Below are 22,211 nucleotides of genomic sequence, written 5' to 3'. Positions count from 1 at the left end.
ATAATATGATAAACTGAGAAGGAAAATTATTATTTATGTGGTATCCCTGCCAAAATGCATAACCTGAATCTAAACAGAGGAATTATCAGACAAATACACACTGCAACACATTCTAAAATAAATGGCCTATATTCTTCAAAAATGTCAAGCTCATGAAAGACAAAGATTGGCTAAGGGACCTTTCCAAATTAAAGAAGACAAGAGGCATGAAAACTAAATGCACTATGGCATCCTGGACCAGAAAAGAGAAATTTATATAAAGGATAATATTGGGACAATAGGTAGAATTTGAATAAAGGTTGCTATTAGTATTAGTACTGTATCAAAGTTCAATCTCCTGATTTTCAGAGCTGCACTGCATTTATAAAAATTATAGCTTTCTTAAGAAATACACTTAAGTATTTAAATATTACTTTAGTGGAAATAGGCTTTATAACTGCAATTTACTGTTAAATGGTTCAGGAAAAAGATAACATGTAGATACAAAACAACAGTGACAAAGTAAATGTGGGAAAATGTTAACTATTGGTGAATCATGGAGAAGGATATATGGAAATCCTTTGCATTATTTTTATCATTTGGAGATTAAGTTTAAAGTTGTTGGGGTGTTTGGATTTGGTCCCAATGCAATGCTTTCCCGGAATTCTCTGTTCTCACTGAGAGGCACCAGCATCTAATCTGACACAAAAACCAGAAACCTAGGAATCATCTTGAATAATTCCTTCACCTTCAACCCATCCTCAATCACTAAATCTCCTTAATCTAAATATTTCTCAAACCTATACATATTTTTCCATCTTTCTATCACTTTAAATCAAATTACTATAACCTGTGAATTGGGATACAATACATCTTGACTGGTATCTCCTAGGCAATACTGGCCTCTTCAATGAGTTCTCCATAACACAAGAAACTTCTTTATGAAATGCAAATCTGAGGTCACCTCTCTCCCTAGTGTCTAGCCAAAACACTTTAATGGCTTCTCAACAAGACCTACAAGACCCTGCATCTACCCACATTGACTTTATCACTACTACTTTGTATCTACATGTTATTTTTTCCTGAACCAGGTTCCTAAATGGTTTTTGGTCTCAAGATCCCTTTAAATTCTTTTTTTTTTTTAAAATGTTTATTTATTATTTTTGAGAGAGAGATAGAGAAAGCATGAGAAGGGGAGGGGCAGAAAGAAGGAGAGACAGAATCCCAAGCAGGCTCTGTATTGGTAGCATAGAGCCTCATGTAGGACTGGATCTCACAAACAGTGAGATCATAACTTGAGCCAAAATCAAGAATTGGACGTTTAATCGACTGAGCCACCCAGAGGCCCCCATTCTTTTTCTTATTTTTTTTTTTAATTTGTTAACGTTTATTTATTTTTGAGACAGAGAGAGAGCATGAACGGGGGGAGGGTCAGAGAGAGAGAGGGAGACACAGAATCTAAAACAGGCTCCAGGTTCTGAGCTGTCAACACAGAGGCCAATGCAGGGCTCGAACTCACAGACCACGAGATCAAGACCTGAGCCAAAGTCAGATGCTTAACCGACTGAGCCACCCAGGTGCCCCTCTTTTTCTTTTTTAATTGAAGTATGGTTGACACACAATGTTATTAGTTTCAGGTGTACAACATAGTGATTGAACAACTCCCTACATTATGCTATGCTCACATGTATACCATCTGTCATCATACAGTGCTGTTACAATAACACTGAGTATATTCCCTATGTTGTACCTTTCATCCCCATGACTTATTTGTGCCCTAACTAGAAGCCTGTACCTTCTGCTCCACTTCAGCCATTTTTCTCATCCCTCCAGCCCCTACCCTCCAACAACCACCACTTTGTTCTCTATATTTATGGGTCCATTTCTGCTTTACTTGTTTGTTCGTTTGTTTTTTATGATTCCACAAATGAGTGAAATCATACTGTATATTTCTTTCTCAGCTGACTTATTTCACTTAGCATATCACCCTCTAGATCCACCTATGTTATTGCAAATGGCAAGATCCCAACATTTCTATGGCTGAGTAATATTCCACTGTATATATACACCATATTTCCTTTATCCATTCACCTATCAATGGATACTTAGGTTGTTTTCATATCTTGGTTATTGTAAACTACAATAAACACAAGGTAGCATATATCTTTTCAAATCAGTGTTTTTGTTTTCTTTGGGTAAATACCCAATATTGAAATTATCGGATCGCATGGTATTTCTATTTTTAATTTTTTTGAGGAAACTCCACATTATTTCTAGTATATCTTTTATAACCCTGACTACTGGCTCATGAGTTCCTTAAAGGCTGAAATTTCATTTCTCCAAGGAAGATATACAGATGGTCAATAAGCACATGAAAGGATGCTTACCATAACTAATCACTAACCATTACAGAAAAGCAAATCAAAACCACAATGAGATGCCACTTCATACCCACTGGGATGGCTATTGCAAAAGGAATGAAGGAAGGAAGGAGAAATGGAGGTGGAGAAACTGGAACCCTGTGCACTGCTGGTGATAATGTAAAACAGTAAACCCACCATGAAAGACAGTATGGCAATTACTCAAAAAACTAAAAATAGAATTACAATATGATCCAGAAGTCTCCTTCTGGGTATATAACTGTCATAATCTACATGAGCTGCCAAAATAAAATACCACAGGCTGGGGGTCTTAAACAACAGAAAGTTAACTTCTTGCAGTTCTGGAGGCTAAAAATCTAAGATAAAGGTGCCAGCCAATTAGGTTCTCAATAAGGGCATTCTTTCTGGCTTGCAGATAACCATCTTCTTTGCTGTGTCTTCACATGGTCTTTCCTATATTCATAGAGAGAGAGAGAATCCTGGTTTCTCTTCCTTTTCTTATATGAACATTAGTCCCACCCTTACAGCCTCACCCATCTTAACTACCCCCCTAAAGGCCTCTATCTCCAAATAAAATCACATTGAAGGTTAAGAATTCAACATGTACATTTGGGGAAACACAATTCAGTCCACAATACCATAAGAATTGAAAGGAAAGACTCAAAGAGGCATCTGTACACCCATATACATAGCAGCTTTATTCACAATAGCCAAAAGGTAGAGGCAACCTTCAATAGATGAAAGAATAAACAAAATGTGACATATGCATATAATGGAATATATGTATGTTCCTCACAAAGGAACAGAATTGTGACATGTTACAACACGGATGAATTCTGAGGACATGCTACAGACAATATGTTTGTGTTCCTCCAAAATTTGTACGTTGAAACCTAATCCCTGATGTAATGGCATTAGGAGGTTAGGAGCTTTAGGAGGTGATTGGGTCATGAGGGTGGAAATGACATTAATGAGATTAATGCCCTTAAAAAGACTCCAGAGAGCTCCCTTGTGACCTCCTATGAACCAAGAAGGAGGCTCTCAACAGGCACCAAATCTGCTGGCACCCTGATCTTGGATTTTCCAGCCTCCTGAAACATGAGAAATTAATGTTTGTTGTTGAAGCCCATCCATTTTATAGCATTTTTGTTATAGCTGCCTGAACTGACCAAGAGTGAATTTTATGCAAAGAAAATAAGTCAGACACAAAAGAACAGATATTGCATAATTCCACTTATATGAAAAAGTAACTAGAATAATCAAATTCACAAAGATGAAAAACAGAATGGTGGTTGCTAGGGACTAGCGGGGAGGGGAGACTGGGAAGTTTCAGTTTTGCAAAGGGAAGAGATGGGTGAAGGATGATGGTGATGGCGGCACAACATTAAGAATATACTCAATGCCACTGAACTGCACACTGTAAAATGGTCACAATGGTAAATTTTATGTTATGGGTATTTTTAATATTTTTAAAAATTTACTCGATTTATTGAAACAAAAAAAATTCAGGGCTCCTGGGTGACTCAGTTGGTTGAGCATCCGAATTTAGCTCAGGTCATGATCTCATTGTTGGTGGATTCAAGTCCCGCATTGGGCTCTCTGCTGTCAGCCAGAGCCCTCTTTGGATCCTCTGTTTCCCACCCCCACCCCCCCCACCCCTCTACCCTTGCCCACTGGTTCTCTCAAAATAAATAAACTTTAAAAAAAAAAAAAAAAAGAGTAGCATGCTCTACCGACTGAGACAGCCAGATGCCCTTAAAATTTTTTTCTTTTGTTTTAATAACTGGCTATCTTATTTTTAAGGTTGACGTTTTATTTTTTTTATTTATAGAGAGTGAGAGACAGTATGTGAGTGGAGAGTGGGGGGGGGAGAGGGAGGGAGGGAGGGAGGGAGAGAAGGGGGAGAGAAGGGGGAGAGAAGGGGGAGAGGGGGAGAGGGAGAGAGGGAGAGGGAGAGAGGGAGAGAGGGAGAGAGCGAGAGAGCGAGAGAGGGAGAGAAGGAGAGGGAGAGAGCGAGAGAGCGAGAGAGCGAGAGAGCGAGAGAGCGAGAGAGCGAGAGAGGGAGAGGGAGAGGGAGAGGGAGAGGGAGAGGGAGAGGGAGAGGGAGAGGGAGAGGGAGAGGTAGGGAGGGAGGGAGGGAGGGAGAGGGAGGGAGGGAGGGAGAGAGAGAGAGAGAGGGAGGGAGAGAGAGAATCTTAAGCAGGCTCTATGCTCAGCATGAAGACCGACACAGGGCTTGATCCTATGACCCTGCAATCATGACCTGAGCCAAAATCAAGAGCCAAACACTCATCTGACTGAGCCACCCAGGTGCCCCAAAAATGTTTTTTAACAGAAAAGTTAAATGTAAGTTTACACGGCCCTGCAATTTCATTTCTAGGATATACCCAAGAAAACTGAAAACATACTTCCAACCAAAACTTCAAACAATATTCACAGCAGCATTATTCACAATAGCCAACAGAGTGAAAACAATACAAATGTTGATAAATCCACCACAATTCAAATTCAAAGGGTGAATTGTTATTTTTTTAGGTTTTTAAAAATTTATTTATTTTGAGAGAGAGAGAAAGCACAAATGGTGGAGGGGCAGAGAGAGAGGAGAGAGCAAGAATCCCAAGCAGGCTCCACACCAACAGCACAGAGCCCAAGGCGGGGCTGGAACTCATGAACTGTGACATCATGACCTGAGCCGAAGTCAGACATTCAACCAACTGAGCCACCCAGGCACCCCAAGGAGTGAATTCTTTTTAATAGTACTTTTTATTAAAATATAAGTCACACACCATGCAATTCATCCAGTTACTGTATACAATTCAACAGGTTTTGATATCTATATCTATAGACAGATACATATATCTATCTACAGATCTATTTGTACGTACAATCATTATCAGAGTTAATTTTCCAACATTTTCATTATTTCAAAGATGCCCTTTTGCTACCAACCACATATCCCTCCATCTCTCCCATCCCTAAGTACCTACTAATTGTCTGTTAGATTTACCCATTATGGAAATTTCATATAAACGGAATCATATATATATGTGTTTTGTAACTAGCTCTCTCACTTGGCATGGTTTCAAGATTCATCCAGGTGTAGCATGTATCAGTATTCCATTCCTTTTATGGTAAAAAAAAAAAAAAAATATATATATATATATATATATATATATATATTCCATTGTATTTTCTTTATCCATTCATCAGTTGCTGAGATGGTCATTTGGGTTGTTTTCACCTTTTGACTATTATGAATATTGATGCTATAAACATTCATGTACCAATTTTTGTGTAAATATGCTTCAGTTCTCTTGGTAGATACCTACAAGTAGGATTGCTGGGTCATATAGTAAGTCTATCTTTAATTTTTTGAGGAACTGCTGAACTGTTTTCCAAAGCAGCTGAGGCATTTTATATTTCCACCAGAAATGGAGGAGAGCTCCAATCACTCCACACCATCACCAAAACTTGGTATGGTGAAGCCTCTTTTAAGTACAGCCATCCAAAAGGTGTGAAACAGCATCTCATGCGATTTTGAATTGTATTTCCCTAATGACTGAAGATGCTGAACATCATTTTGTGTTTATTAGCCATTTGTATATCTTCTTTGGAGAAATGCCAATTAAGATGCTTTGCCCATTTGGGGGGGCACTTGAGTGGCTCAGTCGGAGAAGCATGCAACTCTTGATCTCTGGGGTTGTGAGTTCAAGCCCCACACTAGATGTGGAGATTACTTAAAAAGAAAATCTTAAGGGGCGCCCAGGTGGCTCAGTTGGTTGAGTGTCCCAACTTTGGCTCAAGTCATGATCTCACAGTTCAGGGGTTGGAGCCCCAAGTCGGGTTCTGTGCTGAGAGCTCAAAGCCTGGAAGCCTACTTCAGATTCTACCTCCCTCTCTCTACCCCTCCCCCACTCGCACTGTGGCCAACCGTCACATGAAAAAATGCTCAACATCACTCATCATTTAGGAAATACAAACCAAACCAAAATGAGATAGCACCTTACACCTGTCAGAATGGCTAACATTCAGATGTTGGCAAGGATGCAGAGAAAGAGGATCTCTTTAGCACTGCTGGTGGGAATGCAAACTGGTGCAGCCATTCTGGAAAACAGTATGGAGGTTCCTCAAAAAATTAAAAATAGAACTACCCTACGACCCAGCAATTGCACTACTAGGTATTTATCCAGGGGATACAGGTATGCTGTTTCAAAGGGGCACATGCACCCCCATGTTTATAGCAGCACTATCAACAATAGCCGAAATATGGAAAGAGCCCAAATGTCCACCGATGGAAGAACAGATCAAGAAGATGTGGGATATACACACAATGGAGTATTACTCGGCAATCAAAAAGAATGAAATTTTGCCATTTGCAACTATGTGGATGGAACTAGAGGGTATTATGCTAAGCGAAATTAGTCAGGGAAAGAAAAATATCATGTGACTTCACTCATATGAGGACTTTAAGAGACAAAACAGATGAACATAAGGGAAGGGGAGCAAAAATAATATAAAACCAGGGAGGGGGCAAAACATAAGAGACTCTTAAATATGGAAAACAGAGGGTTACTGAAGGGGTTGTGTGGGGGGTGATGGGCTAAATGGGTAAGGGGCATTAAGGAATCTACTCCTGAAATCATTGTTGTACTATATGCTAACTTGGATATAAACTAAAAAAATAAATTAAATAATTAAATAAATAAATAATTTAAATAAATATTAAAAAAGACTCCCATCAAAAAAATAAAATAAAAAATAAAATAAAATTTATTTATTTTGAAAGAAAGAGAAAGACAGCACAAGTGAGAGAGGGGCAGAGAGAGGGAGAGAGAATCCCAAGCAAGCTCCACGCTACGAGCGCAGAACCCGATGCAGGGCTCAAACTCACGACCATGAGATCATGACATGAGCTGAAATCAAGAGTCGGATGTTTAACTGACTGAGCCACCGTAGGCGCCCTGAATCTTCTCTCTTTCTTTCCTGATCAATACAACTAAAGATTTGTCGATTTTTGTTGATATTTTCAAAGAACAAGCTACAAGCTTTTGGTTTTGTTGACTTTTTTCTATTGTTTTTCTATTCACTATTTCATTAATTTCCACTCTAACCTTTCGCATTTCCCTCCATCTGCATGCTTTGTATTTAGTGCACTCTTCTTTTTCTAGTGTCTTAAGGTAGAAGGATAGGTTACTGACTTGAGATCTCTCAACTTTCTTACTATAGGCACTTAGAGATATAAATTTCTAAGATGGCTTTCGCTGCATCCCATAAGTTGTGATATGTTGTATTTTCATTCATCTCAAAGTTTCTTCTAATTTCCCTTTTGATTTATTCTTTGACCCATTGGTGATATAGGAGTATGCTGTTTAATTTCCATATATTCAGGAGTTCTCCAAATTTCTTTGTTACTGATTTCTAATTTCATTCCACTGTGGTTGGAGAAAATACTTTATATTACTTCTATAAAAAAGGTGAATGTTATCATATGTGAATCTTATATCAAGGCACAATGTATGACAAAATCACAGACAAAATGGCATTAGACAATATAAATGGTAACTGTAGCTATGCATCGTAGGTAGCTTTATTTACTTGAGTTTGACAGATCTACCACATTCAAATGGTTGAAATTTTTACTCCATTATGAGCCTCTAGAAATGGTGAAGAAACATACAAAAACCCCACATGAGAAGCTAGCAAAGAAAACGAAAAGTTCATTCACAAGAGAGGAAACAAAAATGAAAAACAAATATGAAGTCTCACTAATAATCTTTTTAAAAGGAAACAAAAAGGGGGTGCCTGGTGGCTCAGTCAGTTAATATCCAACTCTTAGTTTTGGCTCAGGTCACGATCTCATGGTTCATGGGTTTGAGCCCTATGTCTGGCTCTATGCAGAAAGTGCAGAGCCTGGTTAGGTTTCTCTCTCTCTCTCTCTCTCCGCCCTCTCTTCTCTCTCTCTCTCTCAAATAAATAAATAAACATTTTTAAAAAAGAGTAATTGAAACAAACAAACACCATTTTCCTCCTACCAGATTAACAGGTTTATCTTCTATTTTAAAACATTAATACCCAAGCCTTCTTTGTCATGCCATAGGTTAACCAACCATATATTTGTGGGTTTATTTCTGGGCTTTCTATTCTGTTCCACAGATGAGGGGGTCTATTTCTGTGCCAGTACCATACTGTTTTGATTATTACAGCTTTGTAGTATATTTTGAAATCTGAAATTGTGACACCTCCAGCTTTGTTTTTTCTTTCTTAAGATTGCTTTCAGGGTCTTTTGTGGTTCGATACAAATTTTAGTATTGCTTCTTCTGTGAAAAATACTGTTGGTATTTTGATAGGGATTGCATCAAATCTGTAGATCACTTTGGGTAAGACAGACATATTGTGGAATATACTGTGGGGAAAATATCTTTAATAACTGGTGCTGGGAAGACTGGACAACTACACGCAAAAGAATGAAACCGGACCACTTTCTAATACCATACACAAAAACAAACTCAAAATGGATTAAAGACCTAAATGAGACCTAAAACCATAAAAATCCTAGAACAAAGGCAGTAATTTCTTTGACACGGGCCATAGCAAAATTTTTCTAGATAGGTCTCCAAAAGACAAAAGCAAAAAAACAAAACTATAGGGAATATATCAAAATAAAAACTTTTTGCACAGCAAAGGAAACCATCAAACAAAACCATCAGGCAACCTACTGAATGAGAGAAGATATTTGCAAAGGGTACATCCAATTAGGGGTTAATATCCAAAACACATAAAGAACTTACACAACTCAATACCAAAATCAACCCAATTAAAAAATGGGCAGAGGATCTGAATAGTCATTTTTCCGAAGAAGATATACTGATGCCCAAAAGATAAATGAAAAGATGTTCAACATCACTAATCATCAGGGAAATGTACATCAAAACCCTGAACTTGCTGGAATGGTTAAAATAAAAAAGATAAAAAATAACAAGTGTTGACAAGGACATGAATCATACACTGTTGGTGGGAATGCAAACTGTTACAACCACTGTAGAAACAGTATGGAGGCTCCTCAAAAAATTAAAAATAGAGGGGCGCCTGGGTGGCGCAGTCGGTTAAGCATCTGACTTCAGCCAGGTCACGATCTTGCGGTCTGTGAGTTCGAGCCCCGCGTCAGGCTCTGGGCTGATAGCTCGGAGCCTGGAGCCTGTTTCAGATTCTGTGTCTCCCTCTCTCTCTGCCCCTCCCCCGTTCATGCTCTGTCTCTCTCTGTCCCAAAAATAAATAAAAAACGTTGAAAAAAAAAATTTTTTTAAAAAAATAAAAAAATAAAAAAAAAAAATTAAAAATAGAAATACCATACAATCCAGTAATTCTACTATTGGGTATTTGCCCAAAGAAACCAAAAACACTAATTCAAAAACACGAATTCATGCTCCCCTATGTTTATTGCAGCATTGTTTACAATAGCAAAGATACAGAAGCAACCTAAGTTTCCAATGATAGATAAATGGATAAGGGAGAATATTAAACAGCCATAGAAAAGGAGGAGACATGTCATTTGAGACAATATGGATGGACCTAGAGATATTATGCTAAGTGAAATAAGTCAAACTGAGAAAGACAAATACCTTGTGACTTCACTCACACGTGGAATTTTAAAAAAACAAATAAACAAGTAAAAAGCAGAATCAGACCTATAAATACAGAGAACAGATGGTTGCCCGAGTGGAAAGGTTGGGGGAATGAGCAAAATGGGTGAAGGGGAATGGGGAAAAAAACTCAGGAACATCCAATGCTAGAATGACACAGTAAAATTAGGCACTCACATATACTGCTGGTGTTCAAATAAACTGGAACACTTTGGGAACCAATGTGGCAAAAAGTATCAAGAGCCTTTAAAAAACTCATTAAAACTCATTAAAAAAAACTCATTAGAGTGACAACTCTAATAGGTGACAACCTATGTCTAGGAAATAAAACTAAATACAGAAAACATTTTAGACTAACAATATTCACTGTAGTATTATTTACAATTTAAAAAATGCTTACAATCAAAAAGAATGAAATCTTGCCATTTGCAACTACATGGATGGAACTGGAGGGTATTATGCTAAGTGAAATTAGAGAAAGACAAAAATCATATGACTTCACTCATATGAGGACTTTAAGAGACAAAACAGATGAATAAAAGGGAAGGGAAACAAAACTAATATAAAAACAGGGAGGGGGACAAAACAGAAGAGACTCATAAATATGGAGAACAAACCGAGGGTTACTGGAGGGGTTGTGTGGGGGGGGATGGGTATGGGGCATTAAGGAATCTACTTCTGAAATCAGTGTTGCACTATATGCTAACTAATTTGGATGTAAATTTTTAAAAATAAAAAGTAAAATTAAAAAAAAATTTTTTTAAAGTGCTTATGATATAAATGTCCAGTAACAGGAGAACAATTAGGTAAACTGTGGTTTAATTATTTGGTTTAATTACATGCATCCATTGAAAATGTTTACAATACACTTACAATATAAAATACTTGTTATAATGTCAGTGAAAAAGCAAAATGCAAAACTGTACATAAATTATGATTAGAGCTGTGTGTTTAAAAAAATAGCAAACAATCTAGGGACAGAAAAAAATTAGAAAGCAATACACCAAAAAGATAGTGATGGTTACCTCTGGAGAGTGAATTATGAGTGTAGTTCTTTCTTTAATCTTAAGTATAAATTTTTACAATAAAATGTTTATTTAAAGCAAATTTAAAAAACTGTTACCTAAAAGCACAACAGTCCACTTAGTAGGACACTTTTCTCACAAGCACAACCTCATAGATACACTGTTCTCTTGTGTGGAAGACATACTTACTCTATCAAACACACAATCCTTAGTTTTTTTCTACTTAAGGCTTTTAATATTGTACTTGTCAGGCTGTTTGGGTTTGTTTGTTGTTTACTAAGAGAAACAAAACATTCTTTTTCCTGGGCCTCAGAAATAGTCCTCTAATTCAAACACACTTGTCTTCTTATATTCTCAAATTTATCAAAAAGATTAAAAGTAAAACCAATTTGGGGTCCCTGAGTGGCTCAGTCGGGTAAGCATCTGATTCTTGGTTTTGGCTCAGGTCATGATCTCACAGTTTCATGGGATCAAGCCCTGTGTCAGGCTCTGCACTGAGAGAGCCAGGCCTGTTTGGGATTCTCTCTCTCTCCACCTCTCTCTGCCCCTCCCCCCATCTCTCTCTCTCAAAATAAATAAACTTAAAAAAAAAAAAAGTAAAACCAATTTTACAAGGTTTAGAAGCTGCTATTATGTACAAAAGGCAGCTAATTAAAAGTTGCAAATTGGGACGCCTGGGTGGCTCAGTCGGTTGGGCAACTGACTTCAGCTTGGGTCATGATCTCACGGTTCATGGGTTTGAGCCCCGCATCAGGCTCTGTGCTGACAGCTCAGAGCCTGGAGCCTGCTCCCGATTCTGTGTCTCCCTCTCTCTGCACCTCCCCTGCTCATGCTCTGTCTCTCTCTCTCAAAAAATAAATGTTAATAAAAAAAATTTTTTTTTAAAGTTGCAAATTAAATCAAATTGTACAACATACATATATTTTTTCTGTAGTTAGAAAAAAACCTAGGAGTGCCTGGGCGGCTCAGTCGGTTAAGCATCTCATTGTTGGTTTAATCTCAGGTCATGATCTCACGGTTCATGGGTTCAAGCCCCAGCTCTGTGCAAGCCTGCTTGGGATTCATTCTCTCTCTCTCTCTCTCTCTCTCTCTCTCTCTCTCTAAATATAAACATTAAAAAAAAAAAAAACTAAAAAAATCTTCCCAAACATGTGTTTCTTTGTAGTTGGTCTGTTTATTGAGGCAATAAAGCATAATAAAAAGAACACAGGTTTTAGAATCAGAGAAACTAGAGTTTATACCCTGATTCTGCAACTTCCTAGCTGTGAAAGCTTAGGCAAGTTAAACTCCCTAAACCTCAATTTCCACCTGTGTAAAACAAGGATAACAGTAGTTACCTAAAGGACTATGAGAAACACATGAGAAGCCAGATACTAAGTACCATAATAAGCACAGCGCATATATTAAGCATAGCACACATAGCAGCTACTGTAATTTTCATCTCTTTTGGAGGGATGAGGAAGTTCATTTCATAGCAAGTTACTCAGCTTTAACCTAATCCAACATCAAGAAACAAAAAAAGAGACAGGTCAGAAAACCATTAAGAGTCCTTGGCAGGGGTGCCTGGGTGGCTCAGTCACTTGAGCATTCGACTTCAGCTCAGGTCATGATCTCATGGTTCGTGAGTTTGAGCCCCACTAGGCTCTGTGCTCACAGCTCAGACTCTGGAGCCTGCTTTGGATTCTGCATCTCCCTCTCTCTGCCCCTCCCTGCTCATGTTCTCTCTCTCAAAAATAAACAAACATTAAAAAAAAAAAAAAAAGTCTTCGGCAGTTCTCAGTTACAGATTTAGGATGGAGCTAAGCAGATCTTACAGCTCATACTACCTCTTCAGGCAGTGCAAACTATTCAAGAAAGATACAACCCTGTAACTAACCATCATGTTCTTACCTTGCAGGCTACATCAACTAATCGCATCTGGATAGCTTGATTCTCTGGGAGTTTAGTGCCAATCGCAAGCAAAGTGTCCAACAGTTGAGCTAGGACTTGATGAGACTCTAGAAAGGAAGATGGAAAGTTGGGTTGCACAATTTCAAAAGGTGATCGCTACAGAAACTAAATTTACTTACGTAAAGAATGTAAATTCTTGTTAGCTAGGTTCCTCTCTTTGATTCTTGATTCCCCTCAACCAAAAGTTAAGTTCCTAAAGGGATCATGCCTAAAACTTTGAATCCTCTACAGAACTAATTCAAGGGGTTTTCACGCCTTCAAGATAAAGTCCAAATTCCTTAGCAGGGCAAACACATATACATACCAGTGCCTCCATGAGGTCTAGCTCTGCCTGTCTTTCTAGCCTCATCTCTTTGAAGTCTCCTACAGCATCCTTTTATCCAATTACTTATGATTTCATGTCCCCCTATCTTTGCTCAGGCCAACTTCCCTAGAATGCCTCCACTGACACCCAATGCCATTCTCAACCCCAATCCCCGGGAAACATCTACTAATCTTGAAGTGTCACCTGCTACACAGACCTTTCCCTTCTTTCACAATGAGAACTGACTATTTCGTCCTTTGTGCTTCCACTGCACCCTGTACATCAGCTCCAACACTTTACTATATTTATTTTCATATCAGACTAAACCGAGAATGAAAGATCCCTGAGGGCAATGACTGTGTCTTATTCACTTTTGCATTCTCTGAATCTAGTACAAGTCATTACATGCTCAATGAATGTTTAATAAGTGGGCAAAGACCCAAATTCAAATAAATCATCATCAATCAGCCAGATTCTCCTCGTCTACATTCTCTTTTTTGTTCCAAAATATGTTTCTTTTAATGCTGGCTGTACACAAGAATTTTAGGTGGCATTCAAATAATCATTTTACATTAATATCTATGTATATATTTTAATGTACATAATAAAAATTACAGTTACTATCTACTGATGTCACATGACACTAATTTCCTTTTACCATTATTAAGAATCTCTTTAACTAAAAAAAAGTTACCCACTTAAGAAAAATATTAAGTAAACCATAGTATAAATGTGAAACAAATATGTAAAAATGGTGTACATGACATATAAAATGACTGCAGATTGGAAAACACTGGCAAGGTACCTGGCTGGCTCAGCTGGTAGAGCACACAACTCTTCATGTCTGGGTTGTGACTTCAAGCCCCATGTTGGGTACAGAGATTATTTAAAAATAAAATCTTGAAGAAAAGAAAACAAAACACAGCACAGCACAACACTGAGGGGAACACCTGGGTGGCTCAGTTGGTTATTAAGCATCTGACTCTTAATTTTGGCTCAGGTCATGATCTCACACTTGTGAGATCCAGTCTCGCTTCAGCTCTGCACTAGGTGTAGAGCCTGTTTAAGATTCTCTCTCTCCCTCTGCCCCCCTCCCCCAGTTTCAGTCTCTCAAAAGAAAGAAAGAAAGAAAGAAAGAAAGAAAGAAAGAAAGAAAGAAAGAAAGAAAGAAAGAAAGAGAAAACAAGAAAACACTACTGAGGAGGATATCACTATAAAGGAAGTAAATTCTAGCCACAACACCCTAAAAAGATTTAGGAATTGGGAGATTTAAAGCAATAACCACAAAAAAGCAAACAAAAATGGGAATAAGGCAGGGATTTATTTGAGGTCTCTTTAAGAAGCAGTTGGACCTCCGCCTTCCTCCTTATCCTAAATGGGAAGTTTATTCCATACAAAAATTGGACCAGAAAGGATAGCAAATGAGGACTGGGGAGAAGACACCGTGAAGAAGAGGAGATTAAGAGATAGTAACATACTCCTCTCCCCCTCCCTAGCCCCCTTCAGCAGCCTTGGCTCCAAAATCATGGCAGCCAGGCATTTCTCTGTCTTCCTAGCAGGAGATACATGAACTCCAAAATGGAAAAACGAATGGGCCCCACAGAGAAACACAAAAGACACTAATATTTTAAAGCCCTCCAGCGGTGCCTGGGTGGTTCAGTTGTTTAAGCATCCAACTCTTGGTTTCAGCTCAGGTCATGATCTCACGGTTCATGAGTTCAAGCCCTGCATCATGCTCGGTGCAAACACTGTGGAGCCTGCCTGGGATTCTCTCTCTCTCCCTCTCTCTCTTCCTCTCCCCTGCTGGTTCTCTCTCTCCCTCTCCCTCCCCCTCCCCCAAAATAAATAAACTTTAAAAAATAATAATAAATAAAAGTCCTTCAAAGAGGACTCCAAAGAGGGTCCTCCTAGAACAGAGGCTACCAACTGACAAGTCCTGTCCCTTCACACAGAACTACCAATCAGTTTTTCAGTGCCTGGTCTTAAATGTAAATGCAAAACCAAAGATCATCAAGAAGTCTCCAATATTAAAGAGGCCACAAAGAGAAAAGAAGGTACTTAGAGAAGATAGATATGAAGAAATCTCCAATACTACCCCACCACCCTTTATTTGTACAAAATGAGTCTATATAACATCCATAAAAAGTTACCTAAGCCTTTTTAAGCTTAACTCTTGCTTCTGATAAATCATAAATCTAATCTAAATCTTAAACCCTAGTCTCTCTTGAGTTCCAGACCTACATTACAACTGCAGGTTGGATGAACATCTCCACATAGATAATAAATAAATCTTCAACATCTGTGCCCTAAACAATCTAGTTCATCAAACCAAATTCCTCAGAGCCACCAAATTATCTTCCTAAAACTAGACTTGATTATCTCATGCACTTGCCCCCAAAAAAAACATTATATACATGGTTCCCAGTGCCTATGAAAGTGACATTCTAAATCTTCAGCATTCAAGACTACCTACCCTCTGGCTTCTAAACATTTTACCAGTTTTTCATCCTAAAGCCCCTCACTCCCTGCTTCTCTCTCATGAAACAATTTAGGTCTGCAAATATCTCACGTTTTCCCATTTCTCTACCTTTTAACATCATGTTCCTTCCTCTTGGTACTACTCTTCCCCATTCCTGCCTTTCCAAACATGCCTCTTCACTAAGCCTTTCTAGATCCCACCAGTTAGCACTCACCTCACCCTGTCTTCTGCTCCCACACTATTCTGATTATACCTCCTCTACAGCAAGCTTTGTGTTTTTATTGCTGGTGTGGTGTGTACTCGAGAAGCAGAGATACCTAACACCCACAAAGTGCCTAGTCCAGTGCTTGCCAAGGAGTTGCAGAGCTCATACAGACGGATTGAAATGAAAGGCTTCTGGTCCAGAGGGTGGCCCACACTCTTGGATTTAAAAGTGCACACTAAACTGATAAAGACTCTTACTTAATTCTAGTCTGTGCCTTATTCTAAGCCACAAGCACAGGATGACTTTAGCAGTCACTTTATCTCCCTGGAGTTCATGTTCCTCAGCAATGAAATAAAAGGCTTGAACCAGATGATCTTTATGGTCCCTTCCATTCTATCTTCTACTGTCAATCTAGGTAGGCCAGGAACTGGAAAGCAGGAGGAGCCCTAGATCACATCTCTCAGAGACAATTAAATAAGAAACATTAGAATATTTCACAAAAAGTAAAACAACTATTTCCACATATACCACATAATTTGTCTTTTTTTTTTTTATGTTTGTTTATTTTTGAAAGAGCGTGAGCGGGGGAGGGGCAAGGGAGAGGGAGACAGAACCTGAAGCAGGCTCCAGGCTCTCAGGTGTCAGCCCAGAACCTGATGTGGGGCTCAAACCCACAAACCGTGAGACCATGACCTGAGCCGAAGCTGGACGCTTAACCAACTGAGCTATGCAGGCACCCTTGAGTCTCTCTTTTTTTTTTTTTTTTTTTTTTTTTTAATATATGAAATTTATTGTCAAATTGGTTTCCATACAACACCCAGTGCTCATCCCAAAAGGTGCCCTCCTCAATACCCATCACCCACCCTCCCCTCCCTCCCACCCCCCATCAACCCTCAGTTTGTTCTCAGTTTTTAAGAGTCTCTTATGCTTTGAGTCTCTTTCTAAAGACAGAATGAGGTTTGCATCCAAATCAACCCTCCCTTATAATGTTTCTATTTTAGAGGTAAAGTGTTTCAGTTAAACCATGGTCTACAAGAAAGAGCACTGCACTTAAGTTCTCAGTTCTGCAACTCTTAGCTAAACGAACTCACTTCAACTCACTTTATCTCTCTGGGACTTCAGTTTCTATCATCTGCAAAGTGAAGGAATGAAACAAGATCTCTATAAGGCCATTTATAGCTCAAAAAGTATTTGGCTCTATGAAATCCCCAACCTTAAAGTGTGAAATTCTTAGAGGTATATAACTAGATTCTGTAAGAACTTTCCATGGAAAAAAAAGAATACTTTTGTACCGAGGCAATGTAATTGTTTTGGTGCTTTTAAAAAAATGGATTTTTTTTCACCACTATCTACAAGAGCAAAAAATTAGAAACATGCTACTGTACCTGTTGGTATTTAATGTATTATCAACACCTTAAATATTATGAAGGTGATACAGAAACATGGAAAAAATTGTATGTAATGTTGAGTATAATAAAACACAAAATAGTATGTTCACTGTAAGTACAATCATATAAAATGTATTCAAATAAAAATACATAAAACGTTTTACACAAGTAGCAGTATTTTTGAAATTTTTACTTTATTGTCATTATATTAGCATTTCGTTAACATACACTCCCATCTGAAAAAAAAATAATTTTTTTAAGGTATATTCTTTGTTTTCTGTGAATTAAAAGTCTTGGGTCAAAATTCAATACAAGTAAAATTTACTAATGAAGTTTTTTTTGTTTTGTTTTGTTTATGTTTATTTTTTGAGAGAAAGAGAGAGAGCTGGGGCGGGGGGGGGGGGGGCGGGACACAGGATCCAAAGGAGGCTCCAGGCTCTGAGCTGTCAGCACAGAGCCCAACAAGAACCATGAACTCACGAACCATTAGATCATGACCTGAGCTGAAGACAGCACTTAACTGACTGAGCCACCCAGGCACCCCAGTATGAAGTTGTTGCTAACATAATTTTAAACATTCTCAACTTCAGCCAATGGGCCACATATGTTAAGACATTTGTTATCATTAAACATTGTACAATAAATGAATCTGGATGGTGTCTGAATTCATTGGCCTTTTATTATTCTCATAACCTCTCACATTTATAAACTAAATGCTACCCAATATTTAAAGTCATATTTATTTAAATATGTATACCCAAAACTCAAATAACGCTATTCTTTAAAACTACAATCAATTCAAACGAAACTGTAACATTTTCAGAAAACAACAACAAAGGGTTCCTTTTTATTTAATTTTAAAATATTAAGGCAAGTAAGGCAATAACTCTATTAACAGAATCTTGTGCACAAATAAAACTAGATAAATAATCAAAAAAAATTTTTAAGGTGGAATATTTTTCCATTTCACCTAAATGCTGACAATAATGTTTAGTGGGCATCCAGGAGAAGCAAACATGAAGCAGTAACATGTGAGACCTAGATGTCACTCTTCTAGGAACTAAATTATGAGAGACCACACAACCAGGACAGCACCTCTCATGGTTTGAATTAGTGCAAACAGTCAACAGAACATCACACACATATAAAACATCAGTCTACCACATACAATGTAACCTTGAACAAGTCAGTGAACTTCTCTGAGCTTCAGTTTCCCTACCTAAAATATAGGGACAATAACATCTATCTTCCATCATATGTAACCTACCTTAAGTATTGTGGCACTTGGTAAAAGTCAATAAATGATAGCTATTAAGAGACAAAACTGTATTTTATCTCTATATATGTAAATATATACATATATGTTTTATTGAATTATCCTCAAATTCCTTTTCTTTTTTTAACTTTTTTTTTTTTTTTTAGTTTATTTTTGAGAGAGATAGAGCAGGGGAGAGGTAGAGAGAGAGGAAGAGAGAGGATCCCAAGCAGGCTCTGTGACAGAGCCCAACACAGGGCTTGAGCCCACAAACTGTGAGATCATGATCCAAGCTGAAACTGAGAATCGGGACGCTCAACTGACTGACTGAGCCACCAAGGAGCCCAAATTCCTTTTCAACAACAGCTCATTCTAAATTCTACACAAATAGAACTAAAGATTTCTGCTCTGATTATATAGGTTTTAAATGGCAACTTACTTTCATTCTGCAGGATGTTAATGGCATCATCCATAATGCAGTCTGGTGAAAATCCTGCAGTCTTTGATAATAAACCCAACAATGATGCAATTTTCAATCTCACAGATGGATCATTCTCCTGGAACAAAAGAAGCTGTTGTTAACCTTGATACTCTAGCTAACCAACAAACAGGAACAAACTAGTATCTCAAGAGAGATTCAATGATCCAAGTATTCTAAAGATTTTATTTCTGAAAAATTAACTTTATAATCTTCAGGTGAGAGAGCTTTTCTCAAATCAGTAATGTTACATCTAAATACTGCAAAGTGAGCGGGGATTTTTTATGCCTTCCTGGTATCATTACCTTCCCACCAGAAACATGCTGTTAGGACCAAAAGCGTCCCTCCTCCACTGTGCAGCTACATCAGACAGAGTACGGCCACGTGCACCACCACCACCAGCACTGGGCTCGCACACTGTTGCCAGTACCACTGCTCTCAGAGGCCCTGACAACTGGGTGCTACAGCCACTGCTGCTACCATCAGAATCTCTCACCCTACCTGCTCTTTTGAACCGCCAGATCCTGATCAGAAGTCTGAGGCAGGTCAATCTAATTGTCTGGGTCTAGGGCTTGTGCCTGGGCCCCAGGTGCAAGGGAGCCTAAGAAATGACTAGTCTGGCCCTTTTAGCCATGACACTGGGAGGTGGTCTCTAATCTGCATCAGGATTCCTACAGTGAAGGATTTCCCCCCCAAAGTCAAAAAGGAACATGTCCTTTTGTTCATTACGTAGCACAGTATGTGGCACTACATACACACACACACACACACACACACACACACACACACACACACACACACATAAATGTGAAATGGGAAAAAAAAAAGTACCTCACCAACGGTAAAATTAGATCAGCGTGTATTTCTACACCAAAGACAAAATCACTTAAATGTATGCTCAAAAGATGAAGTGCCTTCTAGATATGACCAACTCCCCACCTCCCATCTACATTCTAAGGAAGTGACAAAGCACAAGGAGGCCTGAAGTGGGAGAAGAAGCAACAGATATGGAGTCAGAGGATCTAGAATACTGGCATGCCACTTACCATGGATACAACCTTGGGAAAGTCATTTTCTTGGGAACTTAACCATGGGGAAGAGAAAGGGCTTTGAAATTAGCCAGACCGAAGTCTGAAGCCTGGACTATGTCTTGACATAAGCTCTGTGTCTTGAACAGGCTAACTAATCTCTCTAAGGCTTGCCTGTGAAATACGGCTAACAGCAACCTCAGAGGGCACTGAGAGGAAAATGACTAGCACAGGAATGGTACATAGGAGGCAGTCAGGTATTAGTGCCCTTCTCCCCTCCTCTCCCTAACCATCAATCCTTCATGTGGAGAGTAATAAAACCTGAACTGAACCACTATGAATATGGTATTCACAGGGGTACCATAAAGAGCAAATAAAAACACATGAAAGTTAAGGATGCACTAAGTCTAGAATATGGGAAATTCCACAGGGTGCATACCCTGGTTTTTAAACCAAAAATGGCATTGGTAATGAAAAAGGGTAGAGGATGAAAATACTACAGATTTTAATTTTTTGGATTTTTTTTTAAATTAAAAACTTTTATTTTAAGAGAGAGAGACGGTGAGAGGGCATGGGGGGGAGGGAGGGGGAGAGAGGAAGAGAGGAAGAGACAGAGAGAGAATGAGAATGAATCTTAAGCAGGCTCCATGCTCAGCACGGAGCCCAACGCAGGCTTGATCCCACACCCCTGGAGGATCATGACCTGAGCTGAAATCAAGAATCGGACACTCAACGGACTGAGCCACCCAGAGGCCCCAATGCAATGTGTGAATTTTGCTTCAAACAAACCAACTGTACAAAGTCTTAAAACAATCAGTGAAAACAACATGAACTAGGTATATGTTGCTATTAAGGATTACTGTGTGATTTTTTTAAGTTCTAAAAGAAGTCCTTATATGTTAAACATATATAATTAAGTATTTACAGGTGAAATGATACGCTGCTTGGGATTTGCCCTACCTCAAAAAAGTTGGGGTAGGGGAGCCTGGGTGGCTCAGTCGGTTAAGCGTCCGACTTCGGCTCAGGTCATGATCTCACGGTTTGTGAGTTCGAGCCCCGCCATCAGGCTCTGTGCTCACAGCTTGGAGCCTGGAGCCTGCTTTGGATTCTGTGTCTCCCTCTCTCTCTGCTCCTCCCCTGCTTGCACTCTGTCTCTGTCTCTCTCTCTCAAAAATAAACATTAAAAAAAAAAAAAGTTGGGGTAAATGCATCAAAACAAGAATGGCAAATATTGATAATTATTGAAGCTGGATGAAAATGTCTTGAAGGCTCATATTATTTTCTCTCCTTTTGTGTGTATTTGTGGAGTTACCAAACAAAATTTAACTTCTTGGAAAAATCACACCAAAGTACTGTATTCTATCTAAAATGCTAATTAATTTATTTATTCAACATACATACAATGAGTGCCTGTTTTGTGCCAAGCATCATTCTAGCTACTGGGGACACAATGCTGAATAAAGCAGAAGCAATTCCTACTCTCACAGATCTTATATTCAAATGGGTAAGACTGGCAAAAGAAAATGTATCATTTCATGTGGTAAACATTCTGAAGAAAAATAAAGTGGGCAAAAGGCTAAAGAGTAAAGTGGGGAGGATATTACAAATAGGATGGTGACGAAAGTCCATTCTGAGGATACAACTTTTGAGAGGACACTTAATTGAGTCAGACAGAGACATAGGAAAATTTAGGGAAGAAGCATTCCAGGCAGAAGAAAGTTACAAACCCAGAATATAGGAAATTATAAAATGCCTTATATAAAACTCTAGAAAAATGTATATGAAACTGTTAGCAGTGATTCTCTCCAGAGTAATCTCTGGAGAGTACATTTCATTTATTAACTGATTTACAGAGGGAAATCTCATTCTTTTATACACTTCCACAGTGCTTGAATTTGTTACAATAAATATTGCCAATGTAATTTTTAAAAAGAGTGTAAATTTTTAAATCTATATAAATATATGCAACCCTTCAAAAGCTCGCAGTCTTCTACAAAAAAGAAGTCTGAGCTGCTTAGCCTGCCACAAAGGCCCCCCCAACGACTGGCCACTATGGCAGCTCCCACACTTCCCTACCAGTGATCCCATGCCACTTCAAG

At 38.5% G+C, this 22,211-nt stretch overlaps 1 protein-coding gene across 2 annotated transcripts in view; it reads right to left on the bottom strand.

Annotated features, from left to right (window-relative positions):
- INTS4 (integrator complex subunit 4) overlaps positions 1-22,211 on the bottom strand; it is a 124,378-nt gene that overhangs the window by 82,903 nt on the left and 19,264 nt on the right. For both annotated transcript variants that reach the window (XM_007079053.2, XM_042957511.1), the window contains exons 3-4: positions 19,046-19,163; positions 12,916-13,022 (exon numbers count right to left, since the gene is read on the bottom strand). In XM_007079053.2, the coding sequence (XP_007079115.2) occupies positions 12,916-13,022; positions 19,046-19,163 (225 nt within the window). The remainder of the gene's footprint in view (positions 1-12,915; positions 13,023-19,045; positions 19,164-22,211) is intronic.

This window comes from Panthera tigris, chromosome D1 (assembly GCF_018350195.1).
Source record: "Panthera tigris isolate Pti1 chromosome D1, P.tigris_Pti1_mat1.1, whole genome shotgun sequence".
NCBI lineage: Eukaryota > Metazoa > Chordata > Mammalia > Carnivora > Felidae > Panthera > Panthera tigris.
This window is presented reverse-complemented; position numbering and strand designations above follow the sequence as displayed.